The sequence below is a fragment of the Phyllobates terribilis genome, unplaced genomic scaffold (genome assembly GCF_046119375.1).
Source record: "Phyllobates terribilis strain yellow unplaced genomic scaffold, ASM4611937v1 Scaffold_97__1_contigs__length_5976380, whole genome shotgun sequence".
Classification (NCBI taxonomy): domain Eukaryota; kingdom Metazoa; phylum Chordata; class Amphibia; order Anura; family Dendrobatidae; genus Phyllobates; species Phyllobates terribilis.
The window spans coordinates 2,142,609-2,157,404 of record NW_027362857.1 but is presented as its reverse complement, the minus strand read 5'-3'; the positions used below and the strand labels follow the sequence as shown (position 1 = coordinate 2,157,404).

General features: G+C 42.1%; 1 protein-coding gene across 1 annotated transcript; it reads right to left on the bottom strand.

Moving 5' to 3' along the window:
- Positions 1-9,634: 9,634 nt before the first annotated feature.
- Positions 9,635-14,130, bottom strand: LOC141198543 (microtubule-associated serine/threonine-protein kinase 3-like). Its single transcript, XM_073662977.1, has 12 exons — positions 14,049-14,130; positions 13,512-13,720; positions 12,912-13,050; positions 12,670-12,802; positions 12,354-12,519; positions 12,107-12,205; positions 11,732-11,854; positions 11,473-11,582; positions 11,185-11,384; positions 10,750-10,838; positions 10,083-10,172; positions 9,635-9,857 (listed from the first exon to the last, which is right to left on the bottom strand). The coding sequence occupies exons 2-12, from the start codon at positions 13,672-13,674 to the stop codon at positions 9,718-9,720; spliced, it is 1,452 nt and encodes a 483-aa protein (XP_073519078.1). The 5' UTR covers positions 13,675-13,720; positions 14,049-14,130; the 3' UTR covers positions 9,635-9,717.
- Positions 14,131-14,796: the final 666 nt, after the last annotated feature.

The window sequence follows — 14,796 nt, the reverse complement described above, 5'->3', positions numbered from 1 at the left end:
TATAAGCCCCCACATATTTTCCCATATACAGCATAAGCCCCCCACATAGTCTCCTATATACATTGTGAGCCCCATCATAGCCTCCTATATATACTGTGAGCACCCTCATAGCCTCCTATATACAGTATGAGGCCGAACATAGCCTCCTGTATACAGTGTGAGCTCCACATAGCCTCCTAAATACAGTTTGAGCCACCACGTAGCCTTTGTATATACAGTGTGAGCCCCCACATAGACTCATATATACATGCAGAAAAAACATACTCATCTCGCTCCTGTTCCCCAGGTGTGCTGCTCCGGTCTCCAACACCCTGACTCTCCATGCAGCAGACGCGATGAAGTGACGTGAATTACATTTTGCAGAGACAAGTCATGGATGGAAGAAGTGGTTATGGTGGTGTGGGCTGAATGAAAAAGAAAAGGGAAAGTGAACAACTATGATCAGAGAGATGGTAGATGACTTAATATACATATATTTGTACAATTACCAGCACACTATGCACATACAGTACAGACCAAAAGTTTGGACACACCTTCTCATTTAAAGATTTTTCGGTATTTTCATGACTTTGAAAATTGTGCATTCACACTGAAGACATCAAAGCTATGAATTAACACAGTTGTTGTAGAGATGTGTTTGCTTCTAGAACTCTGTGTGGCATTGACCTGGTCTCTAATCTGAGCTGCTGTTAACCTGCGATTTCTGAGGCTGGTGACTCAGATAAACTTATCCTCAGAAGCAGAGGTGACTCTTGGTCTTCCTTTCCTGGGGTGGTACTTTTGGTGAGCCAGTTACTTTGTAGCGCTTGATGGTTTTTACAACTGTACTTGGGGACACTTTCAAAGTTTGCCCAATTTTTCGGACTGACAGACCTTCATTTCTTAAAGTAATGATGGCCACTCGTTTTTCTTTACTTAGCTACTTTTTTCTTGCCATAATACAAATTCTAACAGTCTATTCAGTAAGACTATCATCTGTGTATCCAGCAGACTTCTGCACAACACAACTGATAGTCCCAACCCCATTTATAAGGCAAGAAATCCCACTTATTAAACCTGACAGGGCACACCTGTGAAGTGAAAACCATTTCCGGTGACTACCTCTTGAAGCTCATCAAGAGAATGACAAGTGTGCAAAGCAGTCATCAAAGCAAAAGGTGGCTACTTTGAAGAACGTAAAATATAAGACATATTTTCAGTTGTTTCACACCTTTTTGTTAAGTATATAATTTCACATGTGTTAATTCATAGTTTTGATGCCTTCAGTGTGAATGTACAATTTTCATAGTCATGAAAATACAGAAAAATCTTTAAATGAGAAGGTGTGTCCAAACTTTTGGTCTGTACTGTATATAGTATGCAGAGCACTGGAATTGATATATACAATTATACCACTACATGGTTGCTGCACAGTGATAATATCAGTGTTTATACTGTTAATAATCAGTATGGTATATTATCACTACAGTACATGTTGGTGATATGTTGTTATGATCTGGCTGTATTTATTGATTATTGTCTCATATTGTGGTATTGATTGTAATATTGGTCTTAGTACAGTCATGATGGTAATGATCAGTATGGTGGCATTATTTTAGCATTATGTGGTGGCATTATGTGGTCATAACTTGGTAGGATTATTTACTAGTGATGGGCGGACCCGTGGATATCCGAATATCTATTAAAAGTTTGGTTCGGTTACCAGAACAGTACCTGACCCGGAACACGGACCCCATTCATATGAATGGGGCCCCCGAACATCCATGATTTCCCACGCAGATGACAGCGTGGGAAAAAGGGGCTCTGATCGGTTAGAACTACGGGCTCACTCTGTCAGATGACAGTGTGAGCCCGCAGCTGTGACTGTGACCAGTCGTAAAAAGCTTACCACAGGTCACAGGCATCAGCTGATGAGAGTACTACTCCCATCAGCCTATGCCTGCTGTTACAGAGCAGACGCCGCTGTGTAATCACTCCTGCAGTGTATAGCGCTGAGCTGCCGTGAAAGAGTTCACAGGAGTTCATCAGCTGATGAGCTCCAGTGATCTCACTTACGGCACCGCTACGGCGTGAGACAGTTCTCACGCAGCGGCGGTGCCGTAAGTGAGGTTACCGGGTTTCATCAGCTGATGAACTCCTGTGAACTCTCTCACGGCAGCTGATCGCTACACATTACTTGTGTCAGTGTGAGCCTGTTGTCATGTACAATATATTGTATGTCTATATACTGTTGACACATATATATACTGTTGTTATACACATGTAAATATATATATGGTGGCTCATTATACCCGTAATATTATTTTGAGGAATGTATTAACATTGTCTGTTTCTCTGACCTAACAACCTTTGACTATATGAGCCTTTTTACTAATCGGGTCACATTGGCCTGTGTATAAATACTATGCTACTTGGATGATCACTTAATATCTACTAGGCTGTACAATTTGGGTCCTGATTGTCCCATATAGCGGTAGAATTTTTTTACACACTGTATGTTGTTTTGCACCATTTTTTGCACCAATTATCTGCATGTGATAATTTTTAACAAAATTGAATATTTAATAAAACAATTTTTTATGATGTAGATCGGCCTTTGATCGTCATCATAAACGTCAGTCAGCTTAACGTCTGTTGTGGGTAAATTGTTTGAAGGATTTCTTAGAGATGCTATTGTAGAATATCTTAATGATAATAACTGTCTAACTCCATATCAACATGGATTCATGAGGGATCGCTCCTGCCAAACAAACCTGATCGCCTTCTACGAGGAGGTGAGCTCACAGCTGGACCGGGGAGAGTCAGTGGATGTTGTATACCTTGACTTCTCCAAAGCGTTTGATACCGTGCCACACAAAAGGTTGGTATATAAAATGAGAATGCTTGGTCTGGGGGATAATGTGTGCAAGTGGGTAAATAGCTGGCTGAGTGATAGAAAGCAGAGGGTGGTTATCAATGGAGTAAGCTCAGGGTGTGTCAGGGTTACTAGCGGGGTGCCTCAAGGGTCTGTCTTGGGCCCTATATTATTTAATATATTTATTAATGATCTAGTGGAAGGGTTGCATAGTAAAATAGCAATATTTGCAGATGATACTAAACTTTGTAAAGTAGTTAATACAGATGAGGACAGGGCACAGCTACAGGAGGATTTAGATAAATTGGGGAGTTGGGCCAAAAAATGGCAAATGGGGTTCAATGCCGATAAATGTAAGGTCATGCACATGGGAAAGAAAAACAGCAGTCACCCATACATATTAAATGGGAAACCGTTGGGGAAATCTGACATGGAGAAGGACCTGGGCGTCTTGGTTAATAGCAAATTAAATTGGAGTGCCCAGTGTCAGGCAGCAGCTGCGAAGGCAAATAGAGTCATGGCATGCATCAGAAGAGGAATAGGGGCATATGATGAGAAGATTGTTCTTCCTCTGTATAAAGCGCTGGTAAGGCCGCACTTAGAATATTGTGCACAGTTCTGGGCTCCGGTGCTCAGGAAAGACATATTGGAGCTAGAGAGGGTACAAAGGAGGGCGACTAAGGTAATAAAGGGAATGGAGGGACTAGAATACCCAGAGAGGTTGTCAAAATTAGGCCTATTTACATTGGAAAAGAGAAGGCTTAGGGGAGACCTCATAAACATGTATAAATACATCAGGGGGCAGTACAGAGATCTCTCCCATGACCTGTTTATACCAAGGATGGTGACAAAGACGAGGGGGCACACTATGCGTCTGGAGGAAAGGAGGTTCCTGCACCAGCATAGAAGGGGATTCTTTACGGTCAGAGCCGTGAGACTCTGGAACTCTCTGGGAGAGGAAGTGGTGATGTCCAACTCACTTAATGAGTTCAAGAGAGGCCTGGACGCCTTTCTTGAGAACAATAAAATTACATCTTATGCTTAGTTAATTAATCCAGGGATTTAATCTTACTGCCAGATTGGTGTCGGGAAGTGAATTTTTCCTCAATGATGTAAATTGGCCTATACCTCATGGTTTTTTGTTGCCTTCCCCTGGATCAGCGCTGCGGAATAGCTGCAGTGCACAAGAAATAGGCTGAACTGGATGGACGCTTGTCTTTTTTCGGCCTTATAAACTATGTAACTATGTAACTATGTTGCTTCGGTTGTTTATGTTTATCTTGCGATTTTGCCATTATACGGTCAATAGTTGCCACTCTTCACATTGTAGTATGTGTAGATTATGGAGTGGCACCGTTTGAAAATTATACTAGTATAAGTCATCTAGATCATCGTAGGACACTATGGATTATTTCATCACTTTGAATAGGTGAGGGATATGGTTGTTTTTTATTTTTGCTGTTTTACAGTTGACAGTGGCTTCTGGGATTAGGTGTTAGGTGAGTATAAATTAGCTTATTTATTTTCTGTTTTTTACAGGGAACAATGGTGTGAAGATATTCAAGGTAATCCCCTGTCGATCACTGTGCACTGGCAGGCGGGTTTTACGAAGCTCTACATATGAAAATTTGACACTGCAGCTTGCAAAGGAAGGAGCTGAAGAAGCGAAGAGTGAGAATTCTCACAGCAGCTGCAAGCTACACAGGATGTCCCTTCCCCTGACGCCATGTGCCTATTCAAGAAACATAATTCAACAGCGAGTTATGGGGAAAAGATTAATCTCAGTGATACACAAAATAGACCTGAGGGGATGCGGATTGTAACCCTAGTTTTAAACATAGTCCAGCGTAAGGAAAGGAGATACCCAGCACAGCCTTGCAGGGGCCCCTAGGACTCTGATGTTTAGCATCCATGCGTAGCAGGGGCCCGGCTGGGTCCAATGACACCAGAACGGGCTCCCTAGGACTGTCCAGTAAGAACATATGGCCCATTTTAGTTTTGGGAGCTCTTAGCTGGGAAATAACAGGGATGGAGACTTGGGCTCCACCAGGGGTGCAGTAGGGGGAGTGACACAGAGAGTTTGAAGGTCTCTGTAGCTAGAGCCTATTGTCTTTTTCCTGGGGAGGTCGTGATATCAAGTCATCCACCTGATTGTCACAGCTGACACCCGGTGCTATGTGCAAGGAACGGTCCCGCACCGCTCCCTGCACATTAACCCCCGAAATGCTGTGATTGAAATCGATCGCAGCATTCTGGTGGCAAGAGGAGGTTAGCGCGATACTTACCTTCTCTGCCGGCATCCCGCAGCGTCTGAGTCCGGTCCCAGATGTTGTCATGGTGACCCGATGTCATCATGACAACATCCGGGTCATCAGAAGGCAGGAAGTTGCTTTGGTCATGCGCCACGCGTGACCAAAGTAACTTTTCCCTGTGCAGCGCTGACAGGCTGCATAGCACAGGGATGGTGATGAAGTTAACCCCTTTAGTGAACAGGGTAAAAAAATAAAATAAAAAACAAAACATAAAACGATGCTTTATCATCATACCACCAAACAAAAAATGGAATAAAACGAGATCAAAAAGACAAATGTAAATAAAAATGGTACCGCTGAAAACGTCATCTATCCCGCAAAAAACAAGCCACCATACAGCTCCAACGGCAGAAAAATAAAACATTTATAGCTCTCTAGCGATGCATAAACAATTCTTTTTTCTATAAAATAGTTTTCATTGAGTAAAAGTGCCATAACGTGAAAAAAAATATAACTGTGGTACCGCTGTAAACGTACTGACCCGAAGAATAAAGCTTCCTTATCAATTTGACGACACATAGAACGGCATAAAAAAACCACCAAAAAACAATTCGTGAATTGTTGTTTTTTGTTTATTCTGCCTTCCAAAAATCGGAATAGAAAGCAATCAAAAAATGTAATGTGCCCAAAAATGGTACCAATAAAAACATCAACTTGTCCCACAAAAAAAAAAAAAAAATCACATGACTCTGTCGGCCGAAATATGGAAAAATTATAGCTCTCAAAAAATTGCGATCCATAAACTAGTCTTTGCAATAAAAAGGGTTTTTTAGTGTGTGACAGCTCTCAATCATAAAAACCTGATATGAATCTAGTATCCCTGTAATTGCACCGACCCGAAAAATAAAGTTGTCTAATCACTTATACCGCACGAGGAATGGCGTAAAAAATAAACTTTAGCGTTAGGGATAGGGTTGTGCTAGGGTTAGGGTTAGTGTTTTGCTAGGGTTAGGGTTGGGCTAGGGTTAGGGTTGTGCTAGGGTTTGGGTTGGGCTAGGGTTAGGGTTGGGCTAGGGTGAGGGTTGAGCTAGGGTGGGGCTAGGGGTAGGGTTGGGGTAGGGTGGAGCTAGGGTTAGGGTTGGGCTAGGGGTAGCATTGAGCTATGGGTAGGGTTGTGCTAGGGTTAGGGTTGTACTAGGGCTAGGGTTAGGGTTGTGCTATGGTTAGGCTAGGATTGGGTTAGGGTTGGGCAAGGGTTAGGGTTGCGTTAGGGTTGAGCTAGGGTTAGGGTTGGGCTAGGGTTAGGGTTGAGCTAAGGTTGCGTTTGGGCTAGGGTTGTGGTTGTATTAGGGTTGGGGTTTGGATTTTTTCAGAAGTAAAGAAAAAAATACCGTCTATATGGCAACTAATGTTGAGCACAAGAGCTCGCTACTTGAGTTTGCATCGGGTGCTCAGGTATGCACCGAGTATAGCGGGTGCTCGAGTGACATGCTCAAGTCTCCGCCTCAAATGTTTTGCAGCTGTTATACAGCCAAAAAAACCTTGCTGGGACTTCTTGTCATGCACAAGCGATCCCCACATGTTTTTATTTGGGTGACTAACAACCATGAAACATGCGGGCGGGGACTCGAGCATGTCACTTGAGCACCCGCCATACATGGTCCATACCTGAGTACCCGATGCAAACTCAAGTAGCGAGCACTTGCACTCAAGACTAATGACAACTTATTCAATATGATGACCTAATGTTATCAAATTCTGTGTCGTACCTCTGGGTTCAAAATGTTCACTATACCCCTTGATAAAATCCTTCAGGGGTGTAGTTTCCAAAATGGAGTCACTTGGGGGGGGGGGTTTCCACTATTTAGGCACATCAGGGGCTCCCCAGTGCTGCCTATCTGATTAGCGAACCGGGGGGTCCTCTGTTCTCTGTACAGGGCCCAGTGGGTGTGAGGGCGGGGCTTAGGGGCATGGCCATCGGAACCCGGAGCCCACCGGGGGTTTTCCCGATCATACGGTGGGCCAGTACGCCCCTGCCCATAATCCCAGCTGGGGGCTGGGATTCGAAGCATGGTAAGGCCCAAACTAGACATGGCCACCATGAATTTCTAGTAAACAGAAAAAAACACATGTAGGGACTCCATCTTTAATAAAAAAAAAAAATCCTCGTTCCGACGTAATCCATGGGTCTTCTGTCTTCAGCTCTGCTACATATTTGCCATCAGAGAAATATGTCTGCTGACAGATGAGCAGGCACAGAATGACACTGGAGCACTGTTACTGTGTAGTGCGGCACTATGTTGCTTTTTTGTCATTTCATGCTGTGTAGAAATCTTGGGAAAAGTGTGGATTGTGCTCTGGAAGTGATCAGTTATAGCTAACTATGTTATTTTCTGCAGAGATAAGTCCTGCATAGAAGATGGGATATATCGGTCTGCAGATAAAGAACTTCACCTAGAGACATCACTGGTGAGTATGTGTATTACCTATGTTGAGTATATGTATTACCTATACACACACACTGACACTATATACAGAGCTCCTGTGTATAATATTAATGGTGATCATTGCATTACCTGTACACTGACACTATATACAGAGCTTCTGTGTATAATGTCACTGGTGATGACTGATAACCTGTACACTATATACAGAGCTCCTGTGTATAATATCACTGGTGATCACTGTATAACCTGTACACTGACCCAATATACAGAGCTTTTTTACATTTTTATTATTTTAGCATTATTTGTCACTATGTTGTGGCATTATGTGCTTTGGTCATGAGATGACGATATTTGTCCCTTGTATGTGGTATTATTCAGTCACTATGTGGTGGTAATATGTGGTCTCATGGTGTGTCAGTATTTATACCTTGTATCTGGTAGCATTTGATCACTATGTGGTGGTATTATGTGCTTTGGTCATGGTGTGGCGGTATTTGTGCCTTGTATGTGGCATTATTTGGGCACTATGTGGTGGTAATATGTGATCTGGTCACGGTGTGGTGGTATTTCTGCCTTCTATCTGGTAATATTGGTCTTGGTAGAGTGGATTGTGGTTGGTCATTTGTTTTATCTGATATCAATAAGGGGAAACCTCTTTATTTCCAATATATATTAAATACTTGGATGTTTAACCCCTCCCTGCCCTGTGACTATTACACAGCAGCAGAGATGCAGTTGCAAAGGTTCACCAGAGAAAGCAAGTTGGCATTTGGTGAGATTTTCACCTCTGTATTTATCAGACAAAACCAGGAGTGGGTGAGAAATTCATAAAACATTACCTCGGATTGCTCCACTCCTGGTTTTGTCTTATAAATACAGAGGTAAAAATCTCACCAAATACTCAAAGTGCCACAATCTTCTGACAGTGCTGATTCCACCAATAAATAAGTGATCACCTTCCCAACCTGTGCATCGCTGATGACTTGTTTTCACCAATAAAAACCCTTTAATGCAAACTACAGTAATTGTACATCGCATTTCTGGTGAGCGCACAGTGATGGGCAGAAGCGGCCAATATAATGGGTATAACGGCTAACAGGTATTTGCAAATAGCTGAAGGGTGGGTGGGCCCCTGGAGTCAATGTCCCTGGTGGGCCCCAGACACCCCAGTCCGGCGCTGTTGACAGCAGTGACCTGGGGGTCTGAAATGCTTCCTGGGGCGATCCCCATGCTGTCCCCATGTCATTTGAGCACTGTCACTATCGTTTTGGGCACTTTTTAGGCTTTCTACAGACTGTCAGGGGTGCCGCCGCAAAAATGCTCGGGTCTCCCATAGACTAACATTGGGCTCGTTGCTCGGGTCGAGCACCCGAGTATCACGGTGAGCTCGGCCCGAGCTTCGAGCACCGGAGCATTTTAGTGCTCACTCAACACTAATTGCCACTCTTCGTAATGTGCAAACAATGTCTTCTTCAGGTGGATTCCACCTGGATCCCTCATGAAAAGCACTAGATAAAAATGTAAATGATTGAACATATGCACTGCAATATAAAAACAACTTGCTGTGCATTGTGTATTTTTCAGTCTTTTTCAGCTTCTTTTCTCCGCTTCCAGCTTTGAAAATTATGAAGTGGTTAAAGAAAGTGATCGGTTCATTCTGCTGGTGGCTTCTGTTTGGAAGCCGCTCACTATTTTATATGTAGTTAACAAAAACACTGATGTTTTCCTTAAGTGTCTTCTTATAAAATAAAAAATCAGTGGGTATGCTGGCGTCTATAAGGTGCTGTGTGTACGTACCCTTAGGAATAACAGAATCTCTGGTCATCTCCTCCATTTTTGGCCAGAGTTTAGAGGATTAATGGGAGACATAGAACCGCTATTCTCCAGTTTGGGATCTATCCCTTCAGACATACTATATATGAGGTATAGTATTAATATACCATAAAAGTCAGTAATAATCAATTAAATGCGAAAAGACATTAAACAATTTTAATTTTTTATTTCTTTGAATTAAAATTGCATGGAAGGATGAAGACAAGTTCTTGGAGGAGCCTTCAACTTTTGCACGTGTCTCTTGCTGGTCAGGAGGCCACAGGTAGGTGGTACAACTCCTTCCATACAGGTACAGCATTAATGGTGGATGTGCTGTAGTTTCTTCAGAGCGCTAGATTTGGGGGTTTTCTGTCCTCGAGATGTCAATGGTGCGTTGGTGGCAGCAGCCAAAAATGCAGCTTTCTCTGACAGCACGAGCAGCCCTGGATAATCCACGCCGGCAGGATGTTATCATCCGGCGGAAGAGAGAACCTAGGAGAAAAGATGTAAAACTGATGTAAGTAATGGGACTCCATATTAGAGGACACTACTGTGGTGTCACTGTAGCATGACGTTAGAGGAATCTCATCATACAGAGGAGCAGAATCATTGTCAGCCATCATACATGTGACAATCCCACCACTGACGGATAACATCTGCTCCACATGACTTCTTCTCACTGACGTCATACAACATGGAGATTATCGTCACACTTACCTCGCCTAGTTTCCCCCTCTTCAACTTTCTCTGTTTTTAGTTGTTTTCTCAGTGTTCGAAAATATTTTCTTCTCTTCTGAACTGGAGATTCTAATCAAAAAGCCAGAAAAAAATGTTGATTATAAACTCCTAAAAGATGAGCTTTGTATCTTTATAGAGTTATGCACCTGATTAATATGAACCTGTAGCTTTTCTGGGTTCCGGTGGTGTCTCCCCAAAGAACCATGTCCCCATATTAATATGACATTACTTTCAGCAAGCCACAGAAAGAAGACCCATCACCAGGTCAAAAGTGTCCAAGATTCGCTCTTATTTTATGTCGGCTTCTCCCCTGAGTATTCTGATATTTGTTTTCCTAAAATCCACAGTACGGTTGTAGAGATATGGGACTTTTTATTTAGTGTTAATTATTATGGTCTTTATCATGTGGGCGTGGTAACCTAAGGGCACGCCCCAGAGGATCCTGTGAGCACCGCCCCTTTGTAAAGAATAAAAATTACCACTAATTACAAAGGCCCATAACTCTGGAACCTTATGGGGGATTTTAACAAAACAAAAAATAGAATACTCAGGGGAGCAGAAAGAATAAAGGAAGTAATTTTAGAGCCTTAATATTTAAATTTTGGATCATAGGCTATAATTGGATGGCCTATAAACCTGTACATACCTGACAATGAGGGCGAGGATGACTCACTGTTTTTAGCAGTAAAACACTGATTGTCTCCAACAGTTTTGGAAGGGGAAGATTCTTTCTGCCTGTTGGTAGAAAAAAGACACGTAAATTACAAGGAATAAACAATAGAATAACGGAAGAAAACCTGTCTGTAAGGTCAATTAGGACAACATAGAGGAGATAGCCTGCTCAAGACCACATTTTACCAGCAAGAATGGAGTCTAATTAGTAATATTGGCCTGTAGTGAGTTGGAAATGAATGGTTGGTCGCAACAATCAGCTGTTATTGAAGTTATCACAAGTAAGACCCACAGAGATTGTGTAGTCATGGGGTGGTGGATGCTAGATTTAGATTTGTGTTACTCGTATCTTGTATTTGGATCCGACATATATCAGGACTAAATCTCATAATAATAATAATCTACTCACATTTCTGAGCCTTTTTCATTGATCTCTGGGGAACACCCTGGAGGTGACGTAGGCACTTCATTGCCTTCATCACTGTTCTCTTGGGAACACTGTGGAGGTGACATAGGCTCTTCATTGCCTCCATCACTGTTCTCTTGGGAACACTGTGGAGGTGACATAGGCTCTATATTGGTCATCATCCCAGTATTGGTGATATATAGCTAAAACAGATAAAGAAATATAAAATAGATATATTTAATTTTTTTTTGTAATTATAGGTTTCATACATTTTATTAGCCACATACTTACTTTAGAAGACCTTTGATAAGTTGATGCAAAGTTTTTGATTTCTGGCCAGTCATTGTCCTCACTTGTGTCCCCCTCATCTGAATTCATATGTTTGAAGCTGCTACTTCGAGCTAAAAAATACAAGTGTTATTAGAGATTATTAGTATAATACCCAGACAGTCACCATGTTATCACTAATAATGATGAGAACTGATTTTGACATAAAATGAAAGACAAGACACACGTCAGTTTTCTGCAGATGACGTCTCATTTTACTTACTGATAAAGTAGCGGGTGTCCTCATCTGACTTTAGGTCAGGAACGAACAGGGGCTTCTGACTTAAAAGGTTGTCAAAGTCTAAGTCACGCATAAATGGATGAATTTTGATCTCATTTGCGCCTCCTGGAAAAGGAAGACAAGAAAGAAAGTGATACAGTCATTGTCAGAGAAACTGCTCCATATCTGTAGAATTTATGTTAATCTGAACTGAAGATGTAACAGAGCCGACATAAAGGAAATATATTGAACATTATAGCATGAAGAATGGGTAATAGACAAGTAGGTAGAGTACAGAACCTCAGTGCTGATCCTCATGGAACCCATCATTTGTCTGGTCACGCTGTAATAATTCATTGATAATACTATTAATATTACCTGTTCCAAGTCTCAGTGCTGGAATTTTTCTGAGCAGTTGAGTGATGATGCCTCGAGCATTAGTTGGAGGAAAGTAATTACATCTCCAAGGTATATCATCTGTTATATAAAAAGCAAATATTATAAGAAATAAAACCTCTTCATTTATTTTCAGAAAAAAAAATTCCTTAACAAAGCTAGAAAAAACTACAGAACTATTCAAGTCAAATAACAGTGACATCACAAGCATTCAGATTATTTTACTTACCCTGGATGATACTGTGTAAAATATTCCTTCTGCAAGCCCCTGTAAATGGTGGATATCCAAATAGAAATTTATATAGGATGATCCCTATTGACCACCAGTCAACAGGCCTTCCATAACCTATCTTTAGGATAACTTCTGGGGCCATGTAAGTAGGGGTGCCAGCAGTCTGGAAACCAACAGAAAAAGGAGATGATGATCAATAAATATAATTGCGACACATAACATCAGTGGAAATGTTTTTCTAGAGAAATTATAAATCAGAGAAGGAGAAAGAGATGAGATCTGTAAAGTACAAGACCCTGTAAGTAAAGCCTACCTCTTTATCAAGGAACTCTTTGGTGATGTCCTTAGTTGGAGTCTTGTAGAAGTCTGAGTTTGGTCTCATGAGGCCGAGTTTTGAAACCCCAAAATCAGTGACCTTAATATGTCCTGTTGATGTTATCAGGAGGCTGTGAAAGAAAAGATGGTGTCAGCACCATCAGCACCAAGTAATAACCCACAGACTGTATAAGAAACTCTAACTTTCTTCCCCTCTAATATGCTAGAGGGGTCACTTACTTCTCAGGCTTCAGATCTCTGTGCACCACACCATAGCTGTGCAGGTATTCCACAGCAAGGACCGTTTCCGCAATGTACATACGGGCCAAGAGGACCGGTAAAGGACCCCTGTGCTTTAGAAGGGTACCACAGTCACCTCCTACAGGAGAAAGCAAATATGAGAACTGAGGGTTTGTTACAATGTAAATTACACATGATGAGTGGGAATGTGAAGAAGGCGGAGACATTGGGACAGGATGGTCTATATATACTGTATAATGTAGTGCGTATACTGTATACTGCAGATAGACCCTATACATAGAGACAGAGCCTCATCTACGAGCCTCTAATTTTTTTCTCTGTGAACGTTCTTATCTATAAAAACTCTTCAAAAAGACAAATCTTCCTTTTACCCATAGTGGAAATTGCTGCCGTGCTCAGCGAGGACATACTGGGGGACTTTCATAGAGATCAATGGTTTTTCAGGCATCTTGGTAACAGATGACTTATAATAATTGCAAAGAGGACATGTAACCGTCCATGTGGGCACATTGTGGTCATATATAGGTGCTAGGATTAAGCAGACGTGGGCTGGATATAGATACAATGGATGTGTCCTACCTGGTACATACTCCATGACCATACATAGATGAAGTTTAGTAGGAAAGGAGCAGAACGTGGAGACCACAAAGGGACAATCTGCGAATGCTGAGATGTCCCTCTCCAGAAAGGCCCATTCAAGCCTCTTTGGCTTTTTCAGGTTCTCCTTGTCCATTTTCTTCATAGCGCAGACTTGGTTTGTATCTTTATGGCGAACTAAGTGGACGGCCCTGGAGAGGAGAAAAAAACATGATTTACTATAAATTCTTATTAACAATCTATCTATAGATCTCATCAAATGATCTCCTGTATTAATGATTAATGTGGGGCCATCACTAGAAAACCATGTCTATAAATACATAAAATAACACTCCACAAATGATCACCAATGGGGGGTCCTCATCCACGTCACATCCTAACTGACCTGAATAGTGACAGATAGATGTGGACCGTGATGTGAACTCATAATTTGTCCATGGGAACATAACATGGGAAGGGCGCAGAGACATCGTCATAAGGAGCCCTGGGAAATATATATAATACCAAAGTAAAGCTCACCCAAAGGCTCCACTGCTGATCAGTTTGATCGGTTTATAGTCGCTCTTACAAGGATTTCTCCCCAGGTTCAATGATCCGATCGCGGCCTAAAAAGGAATAAGAAATGACATTAAGACATAGAAACTGCAGGGGAATAAAAGCTGAAGATGCAGGAACGTCTCTCTTCTATATTATGTCCATGATGATTACACTGCAGCAGATGTAGGGGACGTGATACAAGCCGGACCCTGCACAGACACTATTATATTATAGGAGATATCCCCCTTATACAAAGACACAGGCGGAAATACAAACTCCGCACCACTGAGTACAGACTGTCCTCACAGATGATGAAGCCACAGGGACAGGTGGCCATAAAATACCCTGTGTCTGCCTGGAGTGGACATGGAGGCCTCCACCATCATAAATCTGACCTTCTGCTAAATGGCTGGTAATCTGGAGAAGATCAGACAACAAGGACATGAGATGTAGACCTGTGTCTGCCTGGAGAGGACAGGGAGGCCTCCACCATCATGAAACTGACCTTCTGCTATATGATTGGTAATCTGGAGAAGATGAGACAAGGACATGAGATGTAGACCTGTGTCTGCCTGGAGCGGACATGGAGGCCTCCACCATCATAAATCTGAGCTTCTGCTATATGGCTGGTGATCTGGAGAAGATCAGAGAACAATGACATGAGATGGAAACCTGTGTCTGCCTGGAGAGGACAGGGAGGCCTCCACCATCATGAACCTGAGCTTCTGCT

Excerpts from the sequence above, each read along its gene's own strand:
- LOC141198543 (XM_073662977.1), bottom strand. The coding sequence starts at position 13,674 with ATGAAGAAAATGGACAAGGAGAACCTGAAAAAGCCAAAGAGGCTTGAA. Across the intron at positions 11,583-11,731 it reads GGACACCCGCTACTTTATCA|CTCGAAGTAGCAGCTTCAAA; the intron begins GTAAGTAAAATG and ends TGTATTTTTTAG. Across the intron at positions 10,839-11,184 it reads AATGAAAAAGGCTCAGAAAT|GCAGAAAGAATCTTCCCCTT; the intron begins GTGAGTAGATTA and ends TTCTACCAACAG.